At 57.9% G+C, this 17,040-nt stretch overlaps 3 protein-coding genes across 3 annotated transcripts in view; 2 read left to right on the forward strand and 1 right to left on the reverse strand.

Annotated features, from left to right (window-relative positions):
* The first annotated feature begins 850 nt into the window (after nt 1-850).
* Nucleotides 851-4,946, forward strand: LOC123240883 (cyclin P). The gene is made up of 9 exons (XM_044668596.1): nt 851-952; nt 2,060-2,122; nt 2,890-2,956; nt 3,040-3,155; nt 3,732-3,821; nt 3,908-4,063; nt 4,166-4,324; nt 4,403-4,563; nt 4,781-4,946. The coding sequence occupies exons 1-9, from the start codon at nt 851-853 to the stop codon at nt 4,944-4,946; spliced, it is 1,080 nt and encodes a 359-aa protein (XP_044524531.1).
* Nucleotides 4,947-5,590: 644 nt separating this feature from the next.
* Nucleotides 5,591-7,909, forward strand: TTC9B (tetratricopeptide repeat domain 9B). Its single transcript, XM_044671150.1, has 3 exons — nt 5,591-5,972; nt 6,673-6,855; nt 7,585-7,909. Exons 1-3 carry the CDS (start codon nt 5,591-5,593, stop codon nt 7,698-7,700), a joined length of 681 nt encoding a protein of 226 aa, XP_044527085.1. The 3' UTR covers nt 7,701-7,909.
* Nucleotides 7,910-8,172: 263 nt separating this feature from the next.
* The window catches only part of MAP3K10 (mitogen-activated protein kinase kinase kinase 10), a 14,477-nt gene continuing 5,609 nt past the window's right edge, over nt 8,173-17,040 (reverse strand). Inside the window, exons 3-9 of the mRNA XM_044668597.1 lie at nt 15,329-15,477; nt 12,542-12,623; nt 11,192-11,334; nt 10,857-11,019; nt 10,361-10,473; nt 9,508-10,203; nt 8,173-8,592 (exon numbers count right to left, since the gene is read on the reverse strand). Of these exons, the coding sequence (XP_044524532.1) occupies nt 8,249-8,592; nt 9,508-10,203; nt 10,361-10,473; nt 10,857-11,019; nt 11,192-11,334; nt 12,542-12,623; nt 15,329-15,477 (1,690 nt within the window). The 3' untranslated portion in view covers nt 8,173-8,248. The remainder of the gene's footprint in view (nt 8,593-9,507; nt 10,204-10,360; nt 10,474-10,856; nt 11,020-11,191; nt 11,335-12,541; nt 12,624-15,328; nt 15,478-17,040) is intronic.

Raw genomic sequence — 17,040 nt, forward strand, 5'->3', positions numbered from 1 at the left:
AGATTTGAACTCGGATCTTCCTGATTCCAGGCCCAGCATACCCTCCACTGCCTCATCAGCTGGTTCAGTCCAGGGTGGCCAGCTAGAAAGTGTTGGAGCCCAGATTTGGAGCTCTTGTCTTCCTGACTCTAAACCCAGCACTCTTTAACAGCACCTGCCTAGACAAATGGGCTGACTGTGACCTGAGTTTGTGGGCTTTCTTGAGTTCTGTATCAATTGTTGAATCACAATGTTTACCATCCACTCAGACCCCTGGATCTTCTTCAGACAAACTGTTGTCTTACCAGCAGCTCCCCCATCCCATACCTGGGAAGTTGATTTTTTGAGCCCAAGCAGGACTTTTACATTTCTCTGCTGGATATCACCATATTTGATTTTGGCCCACATTCTAGCCTGTCAAGATCTCTGGCCTCTTGTTATCAGCATGTTAGTTTTCCTACTGTGGGAACTGAACACCAGTTTGCACCCCTTTGCTTGGTCCCCTAAAAACAGGCTTGGGCTATTTCTCTAGTGAACTGCATCTCCCCAGAGCTCCTGCCCTGAGGCTTCTCGGTAGGAGAAGGTGCCTCCTGGCTCCCAGGCTTCTGGGAAGGTGCTGGCTTTTGTCCCGCCTGACCCAGACTGAGGGCCCCGTTTGTCTAGCGTACCCTGGGCTGTGAGCACCGGCCAGGAGGTGAGCCGCCATGCCCCACACTGGCTCTTCCCCCTTCTAGACACACACTAGGACTCGAGGAGTAGAACCTTGGGGATGGACAGCAGGGCCTGAAGCCAGGAAGACCCAAATGCCTGAGGTCAAATTTCACCCCATTGGCCTCAGTTTCCTCATCTGTGAAATAAGCTGGAGGAGGACATGGCAGACTCCTTTGGCATCTTTGCCAAGAAAACCCCAAGCGGGATCCTGAAGAATCAAAGATGGCAAGTTGAGCCCATGGGCAGTACCCCATTGGACCTGGTGATGTGGCAAGTCCCACCTTAGAGGAGCTGCCTCAGGGGCTTCCCTTGCAGAAATGACGGTTCTGGTGCCCACGACCTGCCCAAGGCCACTTCCAGATCCAAAGGCCACAAGGCTAAGGCTTAGTCAGGGAGATTGCCGGGCTGGGCCCCCAAGGGGCTGAGGTCCTGGCAGGTGTGTAGGGTGATGGGGGATGGGGGGGAGGCTTGCAGCTCTGGAGTCCCGGCTCCAAATGCTGACCTTAGTAAAGCACGATTGGCAGCTCAGCCTCAGTTTCCGCTATTACTCGCCTAGCCAACCTCCCAAATGCCTTGTGTGCCAGTACTATCCAATCATGCCTGATGCTTTGTGGGCTGTCAGTGAGGTTGCTTTTCTTGGCAGGAATGCTGGAGTAGTTTGCCATTTCCTTCTCCAGTGGGCCCACTTGTTCCTTTTGTCAGGCTATCAGAGTGACTTGCCCAAGATCACACAGCCAGGAAGTATCTGAGGCTGGATTTGAATTCGGGTCTTCTTGACTCTAGGCCCAATGCTCTTGACCATTGAGCTACTTGTTTCTGAAAATAATGGCGCCCCCTCCTTGGGAGGGGAGAGGCCTTGAGGCTGGGATGGGGGTAGAGATGGAGAGAATGTCAGGTGTGGCTCTGGTGCAACCCTCGGGGATAACACTCACCCTCTTGAAAACCCTCTCCTTAACAGGCACTTATTAAGCTCCTGCTGTGTGCCAAGCTCTGCTGGGGAGACAGAAAAAAAATGAACTGGTCTCTGCTCTGGAGCATTCCAGGAAGGGAGATTTGTGCACATAGAAGGGGGGAGATAGGTTAACCTCAAAATAAAAACGAGGTAGGGAGGGCAACAGCAGCCCATAGAGGAATCGAGGAAGGTTTGTGGGGACTGCAATGAGGAGAGCCCCTGGAATAATCAGTGTGAGAACTAAAGCCATCAACTGTGTGAGTAGAGAGAATGGGTACACACTTCTCGGTATCTGCCCCACAAAGCCGGCTCTTTGAGGAGGGGCTCTGCGTTTTGTCTCCGCACTGCCATCACCTCTGTCTTGACGGAGGTCTACTAGATTTTCACCACGACCATACCGAAACTTCCATTTTACAGATGAAGAATCTGAGGCTCAAAGCGAATGCAGTGACGTCAGAGGTCAAAAAGCACGTGTCACAAGTGAGTGGGAGGAGGCGGGGCCGCTGTCCGCTCATCCCAAGGCCTTCACACTTTCCTCTACCCTCTTTCGGCCGGGTGGAAGGCCGTGGGATCTGGCTGAGGAAGGACCGAGTTCAAATCCAATCAAGTCATTTCATGTCTGCCTCAGTTTCTTCATCTGTAAAATGAAGCACCTGCCTCCCAGAAATGGGAAGCTAGAATGAAACCCTCTTTGTAAGACGCTCTATAAATAGACGCTAAACAAAAATTCTGGCTAGCTATTCTTATCCAGAGGTCTGGCTATTGGAAGAAAACGACGGAGTCCGGCAGCAACTTAGTTACCTTGTAAACAAGTAGCAAAGACTCCGCCTGCAAACCGAAGGCCCCTGCGCAGGCCTGGCGCGACCAATCAGCACCGCATTCTAGAGAGGAGCCAATCATGGCCACGCCTCCCTTACGGATTACGTGAGTCCTAAGCGGTGGCCAATCAGAGTCGTTGCTGTAGACGGCCAATTGGGGCGGGGCGGATTGCACCGGAGCCAATGGCCTAGTTTGCCGGGAATTTTGAAGGGGGCCAGCTAGAAGGTAGAAAGAGACCCGTCCCGGCACCCTTTACAAGCCCCGGGCCAGAGCCCCTCCCCATTCCTCCTTGCGGAGCGGCCCTGAGCCGGGGAAAAGTCGGTGAGCCCCGCTGCCAGGGAGCAGCTGCGCCTCTCCTTCCCTTCCCATTCGGGGACCTCTTCCCTCTCCCAGGCAGCGCTGAGACTGGGGCTTCCCTTTCCTTGCAGAGCCCCGTCAAATCAACGCCACTAGACAAGCCTGTAGCCGCTGCCCTCTCGGGCCCAGTGCCTGCCGGTAGGAGCCCGAGGCCGACAGTTCGCGGACGGGCTGGGCTGTCTTCGGAGTGAGCCGCGTCCCGATCTGTGCTTCCTCCGCAGACCTTTCCGAGAGGCCAGAGCAGCCCTGGCCGCCCCCGGGGCTGGCCGAGGCACTGGCCGCGTTGGAGCTGGACGGGGAGCGAGAGTACCCGAGAGATCTCTTCCTCAGTGTTATGGTGAGGCGGAGGGAAGCCGGGCGCCGACTGGGCTAGATGCCTGCCACCTGCTAGAGGGCCTGCCACGATTGGCTACGACGATTCACTTGTCCGAGGGGCTGATTGTGCGGGTGGGCGCGGGGGACGGGGCGGCACGCCTCTGTAGCTGCGCCGATTGGCCGAGGTTTAGCACCTTCATTGGTGTCGGGTGCAGGTGAAAACAGGTTCCCTTGCACTGGTCGGTGGAGTTGGGGTCAGCCGGCTTACTGACGCCTCCCTAAGTTCCTCAGTGTTTGGCCCAAAGCCACCCTGAAACATGTTTAGCCAATTGGCATTTATCATGCGCCTACTGTGTTCTAAGCCCTGGCAATAGAAAGAGACGAAAGCCAGGCCCTCTTCCAAGGAACTCAACAGTCAGACGGGGAGACCGCAAGCAAACCACCTATGGATGGTAAATAAGCATTCTAGCCAGCTCTTCTTAGCCAGAGGCCTGGCCATTAGGAGAAACCGAGCGAGGCTGGCGTCCACTTCGTTTCTGCCTTTCTGCGGCTGGGTACAGACCCCCGAGGCAAACTCTCCCTACTGCTCCCACCCCAGGCAGGTCTGGCGCTCCCCAAGGTGGATTTGCCTCTAGGGGTGACGGCGGAGATGCGTGCCCTCGTGGTGGACTGGCTGGTGCAGGTGCACGTAGGTAGCTGGGGGGTGGGGGCGAGGTCTGGGTGGATTCGCCCCAGCGGCCGGCCTCAAGCCCCGCCCCTTCCTCCCCTCCCCAGGAATACCTGGGCCTGGCTGGGGACAAGCTCTATCAGGCCGTGCACCTGCTGGATTCGTACTTGCGCGTGGCACCCGTGCGGCTGCGCCGCCTGCAGCTGCTAGGGGTCACCTGCCTCTTCGTGCCGTGCGAGGTGGAGGAGAGTAGCTGCCCAGAGGTAGGGCCGGGCGGCGGGGAAGGGGAAGGGGGCCGGGCTGGGCGCACACGAAGATGGCTACCACCCTGCCCCGGCCACTCCATCTCTCCAACCCTGGCACAGCCAGCTCTTCTGTGCCTCCTGGGCGCCGGCTCCTTCTCACCCGCCGAGTTGCTCCGCGCCGAGCGGCGCCTTCTAAGTCGCTTGAACTTCCAGCTCTACTCCCCAGGTCCCTTGCTCTGCCTGGGCCTGCTGGCCGCCTTGACCCGGAGCCCGCCTAGGGTGAGCAGGGAGCTCCGGGGCGCGGTGGAGCGGGCCCGGGCAGCTGGACCCTCCCCCTGAGGCCCAGCCCTCTCTCAGGTTGCGCTCTTGGCCACCTATTTCTTGGAGCTCTCTGTCCTGGAGGCTGAGGCTGAGGCTGCGAGCTGGGAGCCGGGGCATAGGGCTGCCGCAGCCTTAGCCCTGGCCCAGCGCATGCTGCAGCACGAAGTCGGAGAAGTCCCCGCATTGGCCCTTTACAGGTACTGCTCCTTTGCCCAGCTCCACCAGAATGTTCTTAGAGATCTTTAGAGATATGTCTTGATGGGAGAGCGCTTGGAGATCCTTCCTGGGCAGAAAGGGAAAGGGCCAGGGCAGGGCGCTAGCGATCTAGGGCCCCAGGGAAGCACTTCCCCCTCCCGGCCCCTCCCAGGTTCACCCACAACTCTCCTTTCCCTAAACCTTGCATTCTCCTTGCAGCAAGGCGGAGTTGGGCCCCATCGAACCCTGTACGATTCGTGTGGCTCTGCGGGGTCCTGCCCCGGGCCGGGCTGCAGTCTTTCTCAAGTACCCCCGTCCCCAGAGGCAGTGTATCAGCCTTACCGCCGCCCGCTTGCTCTCCAGGTCCTGCATCGCGCCTCCCTGAACTGAGGGGAGCGGGGCAAAAGGGGAGGGAGTCTTGTTAAAAAAAATTATACGTCTGTGTGTCTTCACTTCTAATAAAGGCGATATTTGTATTTTAATTCTGGCCTTTCTTTTTATTCTGATACTCCCCTGTTCTTTGGCCCCTCCATAATTCTCCTCTTGACCTTAGTTCCCTCTAGGAAGAAACAAATCTAAACGTGGATCTAAAGACTAGGGGTCGAGGGGAGTGGAACCGGGTGCCCGTAGGGCGTTGGCTGCCTCCCTCCTAGAAGTCCGGAGAGACAGGGATTCCTGGGGCCTTGGAACAGGTCCGAAGGACAAATCGGGGCCTGGGCGAACTGAGAGCATCCCGAAAAAACCTGCTGCACCTTTCCCTATTCCAATATTATCCGAGTTCCAAAACAGAGTAGCTGGGATTGCCAGGTGGGGGCTGGGGGGAGGAGCGGGGAGGGGAGCAGGGAAGCGAGGAGATCGGGATTTGGGTCTTAATTTGGAGTGGTGCATTTGAGATAGAGGGAGGCGTTGAGAAAAGATTCCCCAGCCCCGCAGGAGTGGCCGGAGCCGGTGACGGCGGCGGCGTCTAGGGTGGGGACGGGCTCCCCATGGTTGGTGATGCGGCGGCTGTAGTGCCTCGAGTTTCCCACAATGCAGTGCGGTGCGCTGTCCCCGGTGCTGATGCTGAGCGCAGCCCCTGAGCCACCGCCTCGTCCGCCGCCCTCCCGCTCCCCACCAGGCCCCGGCCCCCGCCATGGCCCGGGCCTGGAGGCCTCGGGAGGCTCAGGTGGGGGAGCCCTGGAAAGCAGTCTGCGGGCTGCCGTGGCGTTCAAGGCCGAGGGCCAGCGCTGTTACCGGGAGAAGAAGTTCCGCGAGGCGATTGGCAAGTATCACCGGGCGCTGCTGCAGCTGAAAGCGGCGCAGGGCTCCCGCCAGCCCGACCCGGGCCCCAGCCCCGCGCCCCCGCGCCTCAGTGAGGAGCAGAGGCGCCTCATGGAGAGCACGGAGGTGGAGTGCTATGACAGCCTCACTGGTACGGCCGGGGCCCCGGGGCAAGGGGCACCGGGACTCCAGGGCGGAGGGAGGGATGGCAGGGAGAGGCAGGGGCCAAGGAAGTCCGAACGGGGCATGCAGGAGCCACCCGACGGGAGGAAGCCTTCTGGGCTCCCTCAGCTAGCGGTCCCCCTTCTCCCCCCACCCCGACTGCTCTCATCCCTGCTCGCTTCGCTTGGGTCATCCCCGCCCGGGCCAGCGTGGCGGGCAGAGTGCGAGGAGGCTTCACTGGGAGGGAAACCATCGCCACACACCTCGAGAGACCCGGCTGAGACCGTGCGGTCTGGGCGGGACGGCAGGACCTGCCTCTCCAGCTCCCTCTAGTGGGAGCGTGCTTTGGTTCGAGCCCCACAGGGCCGCGATTGGCTCCCTTTAGCCCGGAGCCCTCGGCCTCTCGGACTCCCCTAGAGGCTGCTCTGATTGTCTCTGACGTCATCCAGCCTCGTTTGCCCTGTACGCTGTGGCTCCCTTTAGCAGCTGCCTGAGTTCATTTCCGAAAGATCCGCCCGCCCCTCCTCCAGCTCCCTCTCCGCACTCAGCCCCCCTTATTGTCAGCTTCCCCCTCGTAGTCTCTAGCGCACTCCGTATTCCGACGAGCCGATGCATGAACTGGACGGGCGGGGGGAGGGGCTGGGCTTGAGGCCAGGGCCGAGGGCCACTCTGACCGTCCCCCGCCTCAGCGTGTCTGCTGCAGTCCGAGCTGGTGAACTATGAGAGGGTGCGGGAGTACTGTTTCAAGGTGCTGGAGAAGCAGCAGGACAACTTCAAGGCCACGTACCGGGCGGGTATCGCCTTCTACCATCTGGGCGACTACAGCCGTGCCCTGCGTTACCTGCAGGAGGCCCGGAGCCGGGAACCCACAGGTGAGAGCAGGCAAGGAAGGACTGGGATGGGGAGAGGGAGGGACTTGGAATCTGAAAGACTAAGGTTCGAATCCCACCTCCAACGCCCGCCAGCGGTGTGTCCCTGGCCTGGTCACTAACCTCTGAGCCTCAGTTTCCTCAATGGTTTAAAAAAAAAAAAAAGGCGATATTTGCCCGGCCAGGCGGTTAGGCTCAAAGGAGGTAATACTGTGAGGAAGAGGCTTCTGCAAACCTTAACGCTCCGTATGCTGACTAGCGAGAATGAGGAGGGGCGGGGAGAAGAGGAAGAAGGTACCTACCTCCCCCTCGGCAGCCCTCTCCCAGGGTCCCACCCAACAAGGACCCAGGCAGATAGGAAGGGGAGGGCATCTTCGCCCAAGGCAGAGACCGCACCCCCGCCCGCCAGGGCACACCCAGACACAGATGTTCTCTGTGCTTCCTGAGACACGAACAGACGCCCCCCCCCCCCCACACACACACAGAGGGAGGCAGAGAAAGGGGAGATCTCACCCGTACCCAGCCCCAGACACCCTCCCACATAGTCTCAGGCAGCAGCGGATCTGGGCTAAATACAGACGCACCGAGACAGTCACGTGGGGAGGTTCCGCTCCCCCCACCCCCACCCCCGAAGCGGTCCTGGATCGTCCCGCAAAGCGCGGCCCAAGGCGCACGTGCCTCGGCACCGACACGCTGCCCCGCCCCCACCGACTGAGACCTTCCCGTACGCAGACACCAACGTCCTTCGCTACATCCAGCTGACCCAGCTGAGGATGAGCCGCTGCAGCCGAGAGCGAGAAGGTGGCAGCAGCGGCGGGCCCGGCCGCGCTCGGGACGTGATTGGCTGATCCGCCCAGGCCCGTGTCGCGTGCTTTAGTGGGAGGCTCGGGACTCCGACCCGGGAGGGGCGGGGGAAAGGTCGGAGCTGGCTGCCGAGGCCAAATCCCGCTTTTGCCCCGCCTCCTCGGCCCCTGGCTGCCCCACCCCCCACCCCCCACCCCGCGGGGCTGCGGCGGGGCACCCCAGACAATAAAGTGAGAGAATAAACTGCGACCCAAAGCCCAAGTGGTGCCCTTATTGTCCCGGCGGCGGCGGCAGCGGCGCACACCCGATACCAGGCAGCAGGGGCCCTGCAAGGCCCACCGTGCCCCGTCCGGCCCGGCCCGTGGGTGCCTGCAATCCGTGCTGACCCTCATTCGGTGGGGGTCTGGGGTGGGAAAGGAGGGGGCTCCCCCTCCCGGCTCTCACAGCAGACACCAGGGTACAAGACAAGGAATTTATATTAGCCGGCCTTTCCCGTCCCCCCACCCCCTCCCCAATAAATACATGGCATCAGTCCCTGGCTGGGGCTCTCTCTGCCCCATGGGGGCGCTGCCCGCAGGCCAGGGCTGTACATTCAATGGGAGACATCAGCTTCAGGGTCAGAGAAGGCGGGCACCACCCCGCACAGGGGCACGGTGCTGTCTTGGCTCTGCCCTTCTGTGTCCATGTCAAGCAGGCTGGGCTGGGGCCCCGGGGTGCCTGGTGTCCCGGGGGCGGGAGGGGAGGAGCCGCTGAAGGTCCTGTTGAAGGAGACCAGTTTCCAAGGGTCCAGCCTGGGACGGCTGGCGGCTGGTCTTGGCCGAGGGGCAAAGGTCAGAGTGGTGGGCCGGCCAGGTGGCTCTGGAGGAGGCCTACGGCGAGGAGGGAACAACGTCTGGGGGTCAGGCAGGCGGGGGAAGTCCAGGGGGTCCCTGGGGCCTGGAAAAAGGAGAAAAATGGTCAGGGAGGGAGTAGAGTGGCCGAGACCTAAGGCTGGGGGCCTGAGGCAGCCCTCGTCCACCTGCCCCCCGATAGCAGTAGGGCCAGGTGGGGCCACTTCCCATGCAGCCCCGTCACATCCTGGAGAAAGGAAAACTAGAACTTAAAATCAGAATCATCGGCTGCTCAGCACCCAGGAAGCTCCCTGCCCTCTTTGGGCCTCAGCTTGCTCCGTGAGATTGCAAGATTGGGCCTGACAGTCCCCTATTTGGGATATCGGTGCCCTCCCGCTGGGCATCTGGGCCGAAGTGGCCAGGGGAATGGCATGAGGGCAGCGATGGGGGCCGTGGCCCTCCCCAGCAGCACTCTCTGGTACTGGGCCCAGACAATCCCATCTTGTTATTGCAAAGGCAGGCTCAGACAATGGACAGTGAAGGGATAAGAAGGGAGGTTCTGTGTCTGGGTGAGGGGAAGAAGAGCTGCCCGAAGGCCCTGTCCTGGAGCCCGAGCCCCCTGGCTGCTTGCCGAGCTATGGCCCCGACTGGGCTGGGGGCCGCCCACTCACCAAGCCCCGAGGAGGCTCAGAGCTGGGCTCCCGTCCCACCAGGACATGAGCATCCTCGGGAAAGGGCTCCCCGGGATCCCCTCCAGCACCCAGGAGCTATGGTACAAAGTGGCCGGTCCCACTTGTTTGAAACCCTTGTCTGGAATTCCTTGTCTTTTTAGGGGTACGGTCAGGGCACCAAGATTCAAACCCCAGCTTTTCCCCTTAGTCCTCAGTTTCCTCATCTGTAAAATGAAGGCGGTGGGCCAGACGGCCTCTAAGGCCCCTTCTTTGATCCTATAATTTGCTTTTATCAAGTCAAAATCTGATCCGACACTCCCCTCCCCATGCCCTAAGCTCCTGGCCCTCACCCTCTGGTCCTGGTCGTTGGTGGTTCTGGACCAGCTGTCTAAGGGCCCCGTCTGACGGGGTGCGGCGGTGCCCTCGGCTCACGGCCCGGGCGGCTGTGACGTGGGTGGGGGTCAGTGACTGGCGAGGGTCCTTCTTGAAGCTTTCCACCTCCAGGTCCACCAGGGGGTTGATGGCAGGTGTGCTTGGTGGAGAGGTTCCGAGGGCCACGGCTGGGGTCCCCTCGTCACTGTCTGAGCGAATCAGGGATCGAGTGGAGTTACAGTCAGAGAGGGAGGACAGCGAGAGAATGGTGGCTGAGGGCACCAGGCTGGGGGGAGGGGGCAGGGTAGCCTCTTCTCCTGCCCCTGCCACATGGCAACGGGCCCTCCGCCCAGGCGGGCTGGGACCCCGAGGGAAACGCGCAGTCCGGGGGAAGAGGCCGTCCCTCCACCATCGAGGCTCGTCGTCTCCATCAGCCACTTGGGCCTCCGCCACGTCACTGCCCAAGGCCACAGCCCCCAGGATGGTGGCACATCTCAGCAGCGCCAGCTCGCTGCGCTTTCGGGGGGCCCCACCCCGGCCTGGGGGGCCTGCTGCAGGGGGAGGAGTCTCCCAAGGGCTTGTGGGGGCCTCAGGGGGCAGAGGTAAGGTGAGGTAGGATGGGGGAGTATATGGGGAAGGGGGCACACTGGTCCCATCAGCTTCAGCAAACTCTTCTGCAAGGGAGAAAGCAGGAAGAAAAGGAGTAAGTTGGAGGCCCCCCCCAATTTACTGCTTTCCTGGGATCCCCCCACAACCCACCACCAAGCCTCCTCCCTGCCCCCCCTATGCCCTCCCGCTGCCTCCCCACATTCCCCCTGCCCCGGCCCTCACCCATCTCTGTGAGGCTGGAGAAGCCAGGGGCCATGGGCATGTGCTTGGGAGACTTGCCCAGGTTAGGGGCACTGGACGACCACTGCTTGCACCCCTCACCTAGGGCCTTCAGCCTGCAGGGGCAGAAATCCCAAAGCTGAGGAGGCTGGCCTGGGAAAAAAGGGCATCCTTCCCCAGCCCTCGCACCCAGGGTGGCAGCCGTGTGCTCTCACTGGCTCTGCCCTGCCCTGGCATGACCTTGGACAAGTCACTCCCCGTCTCTTGAGGCATCAGTGGTCTGTGAGTCTACCAAGTGTCCGATAGCGGAGGGAACACAAGAAGGTGGGGCGTGCTGGGAAAAACCCTGTTGCACCGGCACTGCGAGACCTCGTGCCACAGGACCGCCCTCCAGAACCTGGAAGGGCCCCATTCAGCGCCTCCAGGGTCTCCTCCGGCCCCAAGCCCCTAGGAGGCTCCTCTCCCTCTGCACCCACTTTCCCTACCCATCCAGCCTTACCGCTCTTCTCCGCCAACCCGCTCTTTCTGCAGGGTTGAGCTGGGACCCCACGTCCTGCCCTTCTTCTTCCCAGTGACCAGTTCTTCCTTCTTCAGGGCCCCGCTCCGGCCCCACGTCCCGCCGCCAGCGCCGCTGCCCCCGCTGGTGCTCTCTATGGGCGTCACTGGGCCAGTGAAGTCCCCCCCCCAAACCCCGAGAGAAAAGTGAGCAGGGAGGGCAGGCCGGTCCCTGTAGGAGGAAATTCCCCCAAGCCCCCAAGCCCTCGCTCTCCGGCCTCTCCCTTCTCCCCTACTGCTGAGCCTTGGGCCACGGGAGCCCTGAGGGATGGCACTCACAGCGGATGGCCCGGAGCCGAGGGATGATGCTGGGGCTGGCAGGGGGGCTGACTCCTTCAGGTCCCAGCCCTTTCCGCTTGTCCAGTGTTGTGGGGGAGGCTTGGACGGTGATCTTGTGCTCGAAGCCTGGAGCAGAGGAATGACTTTACCACCATCTCCCTGCCTCAGAGTCCCAGACTCCCCCAAAGGTGTTCTCTAGCCCAATCCCTCCCTCCAGGTGACTCCATGTCACCACGTCCTGGACAAACGGCGTCAAGGATCTCCAGTGAGGGCTGGAGGGACTACCCAGGAGGCGGCCCACTCTGTGTTGGGCCAGCATGGTGGTTAGGAAGTATGCTGACACAAGGGCCAGCTACGGGGCTCAGTGCATAGAGAGGTGGGAGGTTCTGGGTTCAAATCTGCCCTCAGACACTTCCTCAATGGGTGACCCTGGGCAAGTCACTGAACCCCCACTGCCTAGCCCCTACCACTCTTCTGCTTTGGTACGGACACACAGTACTGATTCTAAGATGGAACATAAGGGTTTTTTTGTTTTTTTAAAAAGGGAAGTACTTAGACATCAAGTCTACACAGCTACACCCCAGTCAGGGCAAATAAGGAATCCCCTAGAGCAGTGATGGGCAAACTTTTTAAAGAGGGGCCAAAGGAAAGGCAATGCTCCTCTGTCAGTCTGTTTCTAAGGCAACTCTTTGGAAGTTTCATTGTATTGTATCCACTCATCGTATTCGTCAGATCAGGAATAATGTCTCAGGCTGGACAGAACATTTCTGGGGGCCACAGTTTGCCCATCACTGCCCTAAAGCATCCACACTATCCAGCTTCGCTCGGAATGTTTCCATCGAGCTATAAGTCGTCTCTGTCATTTCCAGAATGATTACAGCACCCAGTGGAATACCTGTGACCACTTCATGCGTGATTATTCTCAGGGCTTGGCCCTTCCACCCAACTCTCCTGGCTCTACCTTCCTGGAAAAGCAGGGCTGATCTCTCTTCTCAAGGTCATTCAGTCATTCTAGTCATGTCGGACTCTCGTGACTCCATTTGGGGTTTTTTTAAGCAAAGATCCTGGAATGGTTTGCCGTTTCCTTCTCCAGAGCATTTATATGGATGAGGAAGGGAGGCAAACAGGGCTAAGAAGCCTTGCCTGGGGTCACACAGCTAGTAAATGGCTGAGGCTGGGTTGGAATCCATGAAGAGGAGGCTTCCTGACTCCAGTTCCAGCACTCTGTGCTGCCCCTTTGACAGGACAATCATTCAAATGATTACCCAAAGACGCCCATCGTGTTTCCCCCTTGGCCCTCTCTTCCCCAGGCTAAACGGGCCCACAGAGAGGCGGCCAAGGTCTCCTGGCCTCCCCGTGTAACTCCCGGGATGGGGAAGTCCCTGGAAACCAAAGATCTCTTCAGGAAGTGGCGTGGGAGTTGGGCGGAAGCCTAGGAAGCAGGCCAAGGAAGTCAGGAGAGGATCATACAATGACCAAGACCTGGGGGCGAGTTCTAGCTGAGCCCAGGGCTCCTTGGGTGATCTTGAGAGGATCTCCTGCTCTGCAGGGCCGTCTCCCTGACTAAATAATGAGGGGCTGNGAGGATTTGGGTAGGATTTACCTTTGAGGTGATATAAAAGGAGGACAAGAACTGCTTTGGGCATAGCTTCTGGGCTAACCTTCCCTCCCCCTGAGGTGCCAGAGCCTTCGTGCCTAGAGAAACTTCTTCCTGATGGACTGTTCTGGGGAGCTCTCTTCCAGCCTATCTCTGAACCAGTCACAAACTTCCCAGTTTCAAAGTCTCACGATGGGGAAGGGGGACATTTTGAGCCAAGAAAGTTTGAGGTGACCAAGAAGCCAAAAGTCCAAGGAGGAAACCAAGAGGAGAGAGGGGAGAACCCACCAAAGGTGGCACGTTAGTGGGTGGCCTACTCTACTTTCTTCAGAATCAAGTACTCCTGAAGACAGACCTCTACAGGAAAAAACATTGGTCTGGCATCCTCTTCCTTGCAGAATCTGAGATGGAACCATTGCTGGGGTTATACTCCAAAGAGCTAATAAGGAAAAATATGTGTACAAAAATATTTATAGCCGCTTTCTTTGTGATGGCAAGAAAATTGGAAAATGAGGGGATGCCCTTCGATTGGGGAATGGCTGAACAAATTGTAGTATCTGTTGGGGATGGAATACTATTGTGCTAAAAAGAATAATGAACTGGAGGGATTCCATGTGAACTGGAAAGACCTCCAGGAATTGATGCAGAGTGAAAGGAGCAGAGCCAGGAGAACATTGTACACAGAGACTGATATACTGTGGCACAATTGAATATAATGGACTTCTGTACTAGCAGCAATGCAATGACCCAGGACAATTCTGAGGGACTTACAAGAAAGAACTCTATCCACCTCCAGAGAAAGAACTGAAGCAGAAACACAGAAGAAAAACAACTGCTTGACCACATGGGTCGATGGGGATATGATTGGGGATGCAGATTCTAAACAATCACCCCGGTGCAAATATCAATAATATGGAAACAGGTATTGATCAATGACACATGTAAAACCCAGTGGAATTGAGCATTGGCTATGGAGGATGGGGTTGGGGGGAGGACAAAAGGGAAAGAACATGAATCATGGAACCATGGAAAAATATCCTAAATCAATTAATTAAATAAAAATTTTCAAAAATAAAAAAAATAGAATCTGAGATGGAAGAGACCTCGGGGACATCATCTGTTCTCTCTCTGAAGAGGAATCCTTTCCTCGGCTTCCCTGATGAGGGGACCTGCCGCCTCTGCTGGAAGCCCTCCAGGGTTGGGGAAGTCCTACCTCCTGAGGCAATCCATTCCACTTGGGGATAGCTCACCGGCTGGAGGAAGGTTTTCCCAACATTGAGCTAGTGAAAAAAGCCCTCTAAACGCTGTGATTAATATGATTGTTTTAATCTCTCTGGATTGATTTACTGATGAATCAAGGAATCGCATCACCAGAGAGGGGATGAGATTCGGTGCTGGTCCTTGCTGACCTCCCCCAGTGCCCGTTGGGCCTTGTCAGGGTTCAGCCCCTGGCTGAGGCTCCATGTGGGCTGGAGGGCACTTCCAAGGATCCTTCAGATCTCTGTGGCTCTAGGAGGTCCGAGGAGTTGATGAGAGGGGGCTGCCCCACACTCTTAACTCTGGCTCTTTAAAAACTCTTGTTTAATGAGACAGTTGGGTGGCTCAGTGGATAGAGCCAGGCCTAGAGATGGGAGGTCCTGGGTTCAAATGTGATCTCAGTCACTTCCTAACTGTGTGACCCTAGGCAAGTCCCTTACCCCCCATTGCCTAGCCCTTGACTGCTCTTCTGCCTTGGAACCAGTACATAGTATTGATTCTAAGGCAGAAGGGAAGGGGTTAAAAAACCCCAACTATTATCATTATTAAAATATATAAAATATAATGATTATATGTCACGTATAATATGATCATTAATATCATAAGAACTGAAGTATGACCAACTTCACAAGTATAGAATGAGGGCGGCCTGGTAAGAAGACCTGAGGATTCTAGTAGACCCCAAGCTCAGGCTGGATTGAGCTTGATGTTGATGGATTGAGTCCACGGTGTTATGGAGCCACCCAAAAGAAGCTAATGGGCTGTGACTACAAAGAAGAAAGCCTTCCAGCCAGGTCAGACACATCTGGAGGACTGGCAGGGCTGAAGAACATCCAGGGGAGGCGACCAGAACGGGGAAGGGTTCTTCATGCTCCATGAAGAAAGGGAGCTGCTTAGGCAGGAGAAGACTCAGAGGCCCTGACAGCCACCCCGAAATATTTAGAGGGCCGCTGTGTGGCTTGGCCGGCAGGAGCAGAAGCGGGAATGCCAAGAGGCAGGATGAAAAGAGAAAAAAAGAGGAAAAACATCCTAGCAATTATAGACTGCCCCAAGTGGAAGCAGTGCTTGAAAGGTAGTGAGGATCCCTGGAAGTATTCAAGCAGAAGCTGGATAAAGCTGGGGAGGCCATGGATAGACCATGTGGGTTAGACTAGATGGCTGATGAGCTTTAAGGCTAGACTGAACCTTCAAGGGAGGAAGCCAGAGCAGAGGAAAAGCCCGAAGGCTTGTGGGGCTCGTCCCGCCCACTCCCAGGGGGACTCAAGGGCAGGCGACCCACTCACCCTCCAGAAGGCGCACAAAGGGCTCAGGGCAGGTCGATGGGATGGGCAGCATCAGCTTGTTCATGGCCACCCCGTAGGCTACGGCCAGTGCATCAATCTCCCGATAGGGCACTTCTCCTGTCAGCAGCTCCCAGAGCAGAACCCCAAAGCTAAGGACAAATGGGAAGTGAAGGGGCAGAGTCAGTCCTCTTCCTGTCACAGCCAAAATGGACCCTTTCTGTCCTCTGCCCACCTCCAAATCTGGGCTCTGGCCCTCCTCTCCCTCCCCTGCCTGTGGGGAAGTGGGATCAGGCCCCTGTTTGGCCCCAAACCCTGGAGGCAGATTCTGGCTGAAAGAAAGGGGAAATTTCCCAACACCTGGAACTGGTCTGATGGAGGGGAGGGACTGCCATGACAGGGAGTGAGCTCCCCATCACTGGAGTAGTTCAAATAAGATGACAAATTTTGTGGGTGATGCTTGAAGGGGCATCATGCTAAGGGGAGAGTTTGACTTAGATGTCTGGGCTCCCTTCTGGTTCTAAAATCTTTTTAGTCTATACCTCACCCCACTCCCAAACACCGCCCCCCACACTCTGAACCTCAGCTCCCTTATCTGCAAAAGGAAGGGTGATCTCAGAAGATCCCCAAGTCCTCTGACCTCAGGTGCATCCCTCATCTCTCTGCTGGCTCCAGCTCCTGTACTAACAAGGGCTGTGAAACCGGAGAGTCTCCTCCCAGCATTCGCGGGGGCTGCTTTCACCCCCACACTGGAAGGAGACTCAGAGTCAGAGGATTTGCTTTCTGGGTCAGCCATCTAGTAGTCATGAGACCTTGGAAAAAAATCACTTTCCCCTCCAGCTCTCAGGTCTCCTATTACTCTGGTATTCTAGGTTCTAAGGCCCCTCCCAGCCCTGACATCCCCTGTTCTAAGCTCCCCCCCAGCCCTGACATCCCCTGTTCTAAGCTCCCTCCCAGCCCTGACATCCCCTGTTCTAAGCTCCCCCCAGCCCTGACATTCCCTGTTCTAAGCCCCCTCCCAGCCCTGACATTCCCTGTTCTAACCTCCCTCCCAGCCCTGACATCCCCTGTTCTAACCTCCCTCCCAGCCCTGACATTCCCTGTTCTAACCTCCCTCCCAGCTCTGACATTCCTTGTTCTAAGCTCCCTCCCAGCCCTGACATTCCCTGTTCTAAGCTCCCTCCCAGCCCTGATATTCCCTGTTCTAAGCCCCCTCCAAGCTGACATTCCTTGTTCTAAGCTCCCTCCCAGCCCTGACATCCCCTGTTCTAAGCTCCCTCCAAGCTCTGACATTCCTTGTTCTAAGCTCCCTCCCAGCCCTGACATCCCCTGTTCTAAGCTCCCTCCAAGTTCTGACATTCCTTGTTCTAAGCTCCCTCCCAGCCCTGACATCCCCTGTTCTAAGCTCCCTCCAAGCTGACATTCTCTGTTCTAACCTCCCTCCCAGCTCTGACATCCCCTGTTCTAAGGACCCTTCAGTCTCTGACCATCCTTTGGCTGGAAATTTTCATCCAGATTTGAGCAGTATCCAGAAAGCCTGGATCAGTGGCTGGTGTCTCCCGAGCTGCGAGGGTCCTCGCTGGTGCCTTGAATCTGGCACATGTCCCCGGTCCCTTTTCCCCTGCCTCCTGTGGGCCGACTTCGGAGTCTCAGACCCTCCCCGGCCCCCCGCTCACCTCCAGACATCGCTGCTCTTGGAGAAGAGGGACAGGCGG

Source organism: Gracilinanus agilis, chromosome 3 (genome assembly GCF_016433145.1).
Source record: "Gracilinanus agilis isolate LMUSP501 chromosome 3, AgileGrace, whole genome shotgun sequence".
Taxonomy (NCBI): Eukaryota; Metazoa; Chordata; class Mammalia; order Didelphimorphia; family Didelphidae; genus Gracilinanus; species Gracilinanus agilis.

Bases quoted from the DNA above. Each gene is read 5' to 3' on its own strand.
- LOC123240883 (XM_044668596.1), top strand. From the start codon at position 851: ATGGCAGACTCCTTTGGCATCTTTGCCAAGAAAACCCCAAGCGGGATC. The intron at 2,123-2,889 runs GTGAGTGGGAGG...CTTTCCTTGCAG, and splicing joins TCAAAAAGCACGTGTCACAA to AGCCCCGTCAAATCAACGCC. The intron at 3,156-3,731 runs GTGAGGCGGAGG...CTCCCACCCCAG, and splicing joins ATCTCTTCCTCAGTGTTATG to GCAGGTCTGGCGCTCCCCAA.
- TTC9B (XM_044671150.1), top strand. From the start codon at position 5,591: ATGCAGTGCGGTGCGCTGTCCCCGGTGCTGATGCTGAGCGCAGCCCCT. The intron at 5,973-6,672 runs GTACGGCCGGGG...CCCCCGCCTCAG, and splicing joins GTGCTATGACAGCCTCACTG to CGTGTCTGCTGCAGTCCGAG. The intron at 6,856-7,584 runs GTGAGAGCAGGC...TCCCGTACGCAG, and splicing joins CCGGAGCCGGGAACCCACAG to ACACCAACGTCCTTCGCTAC.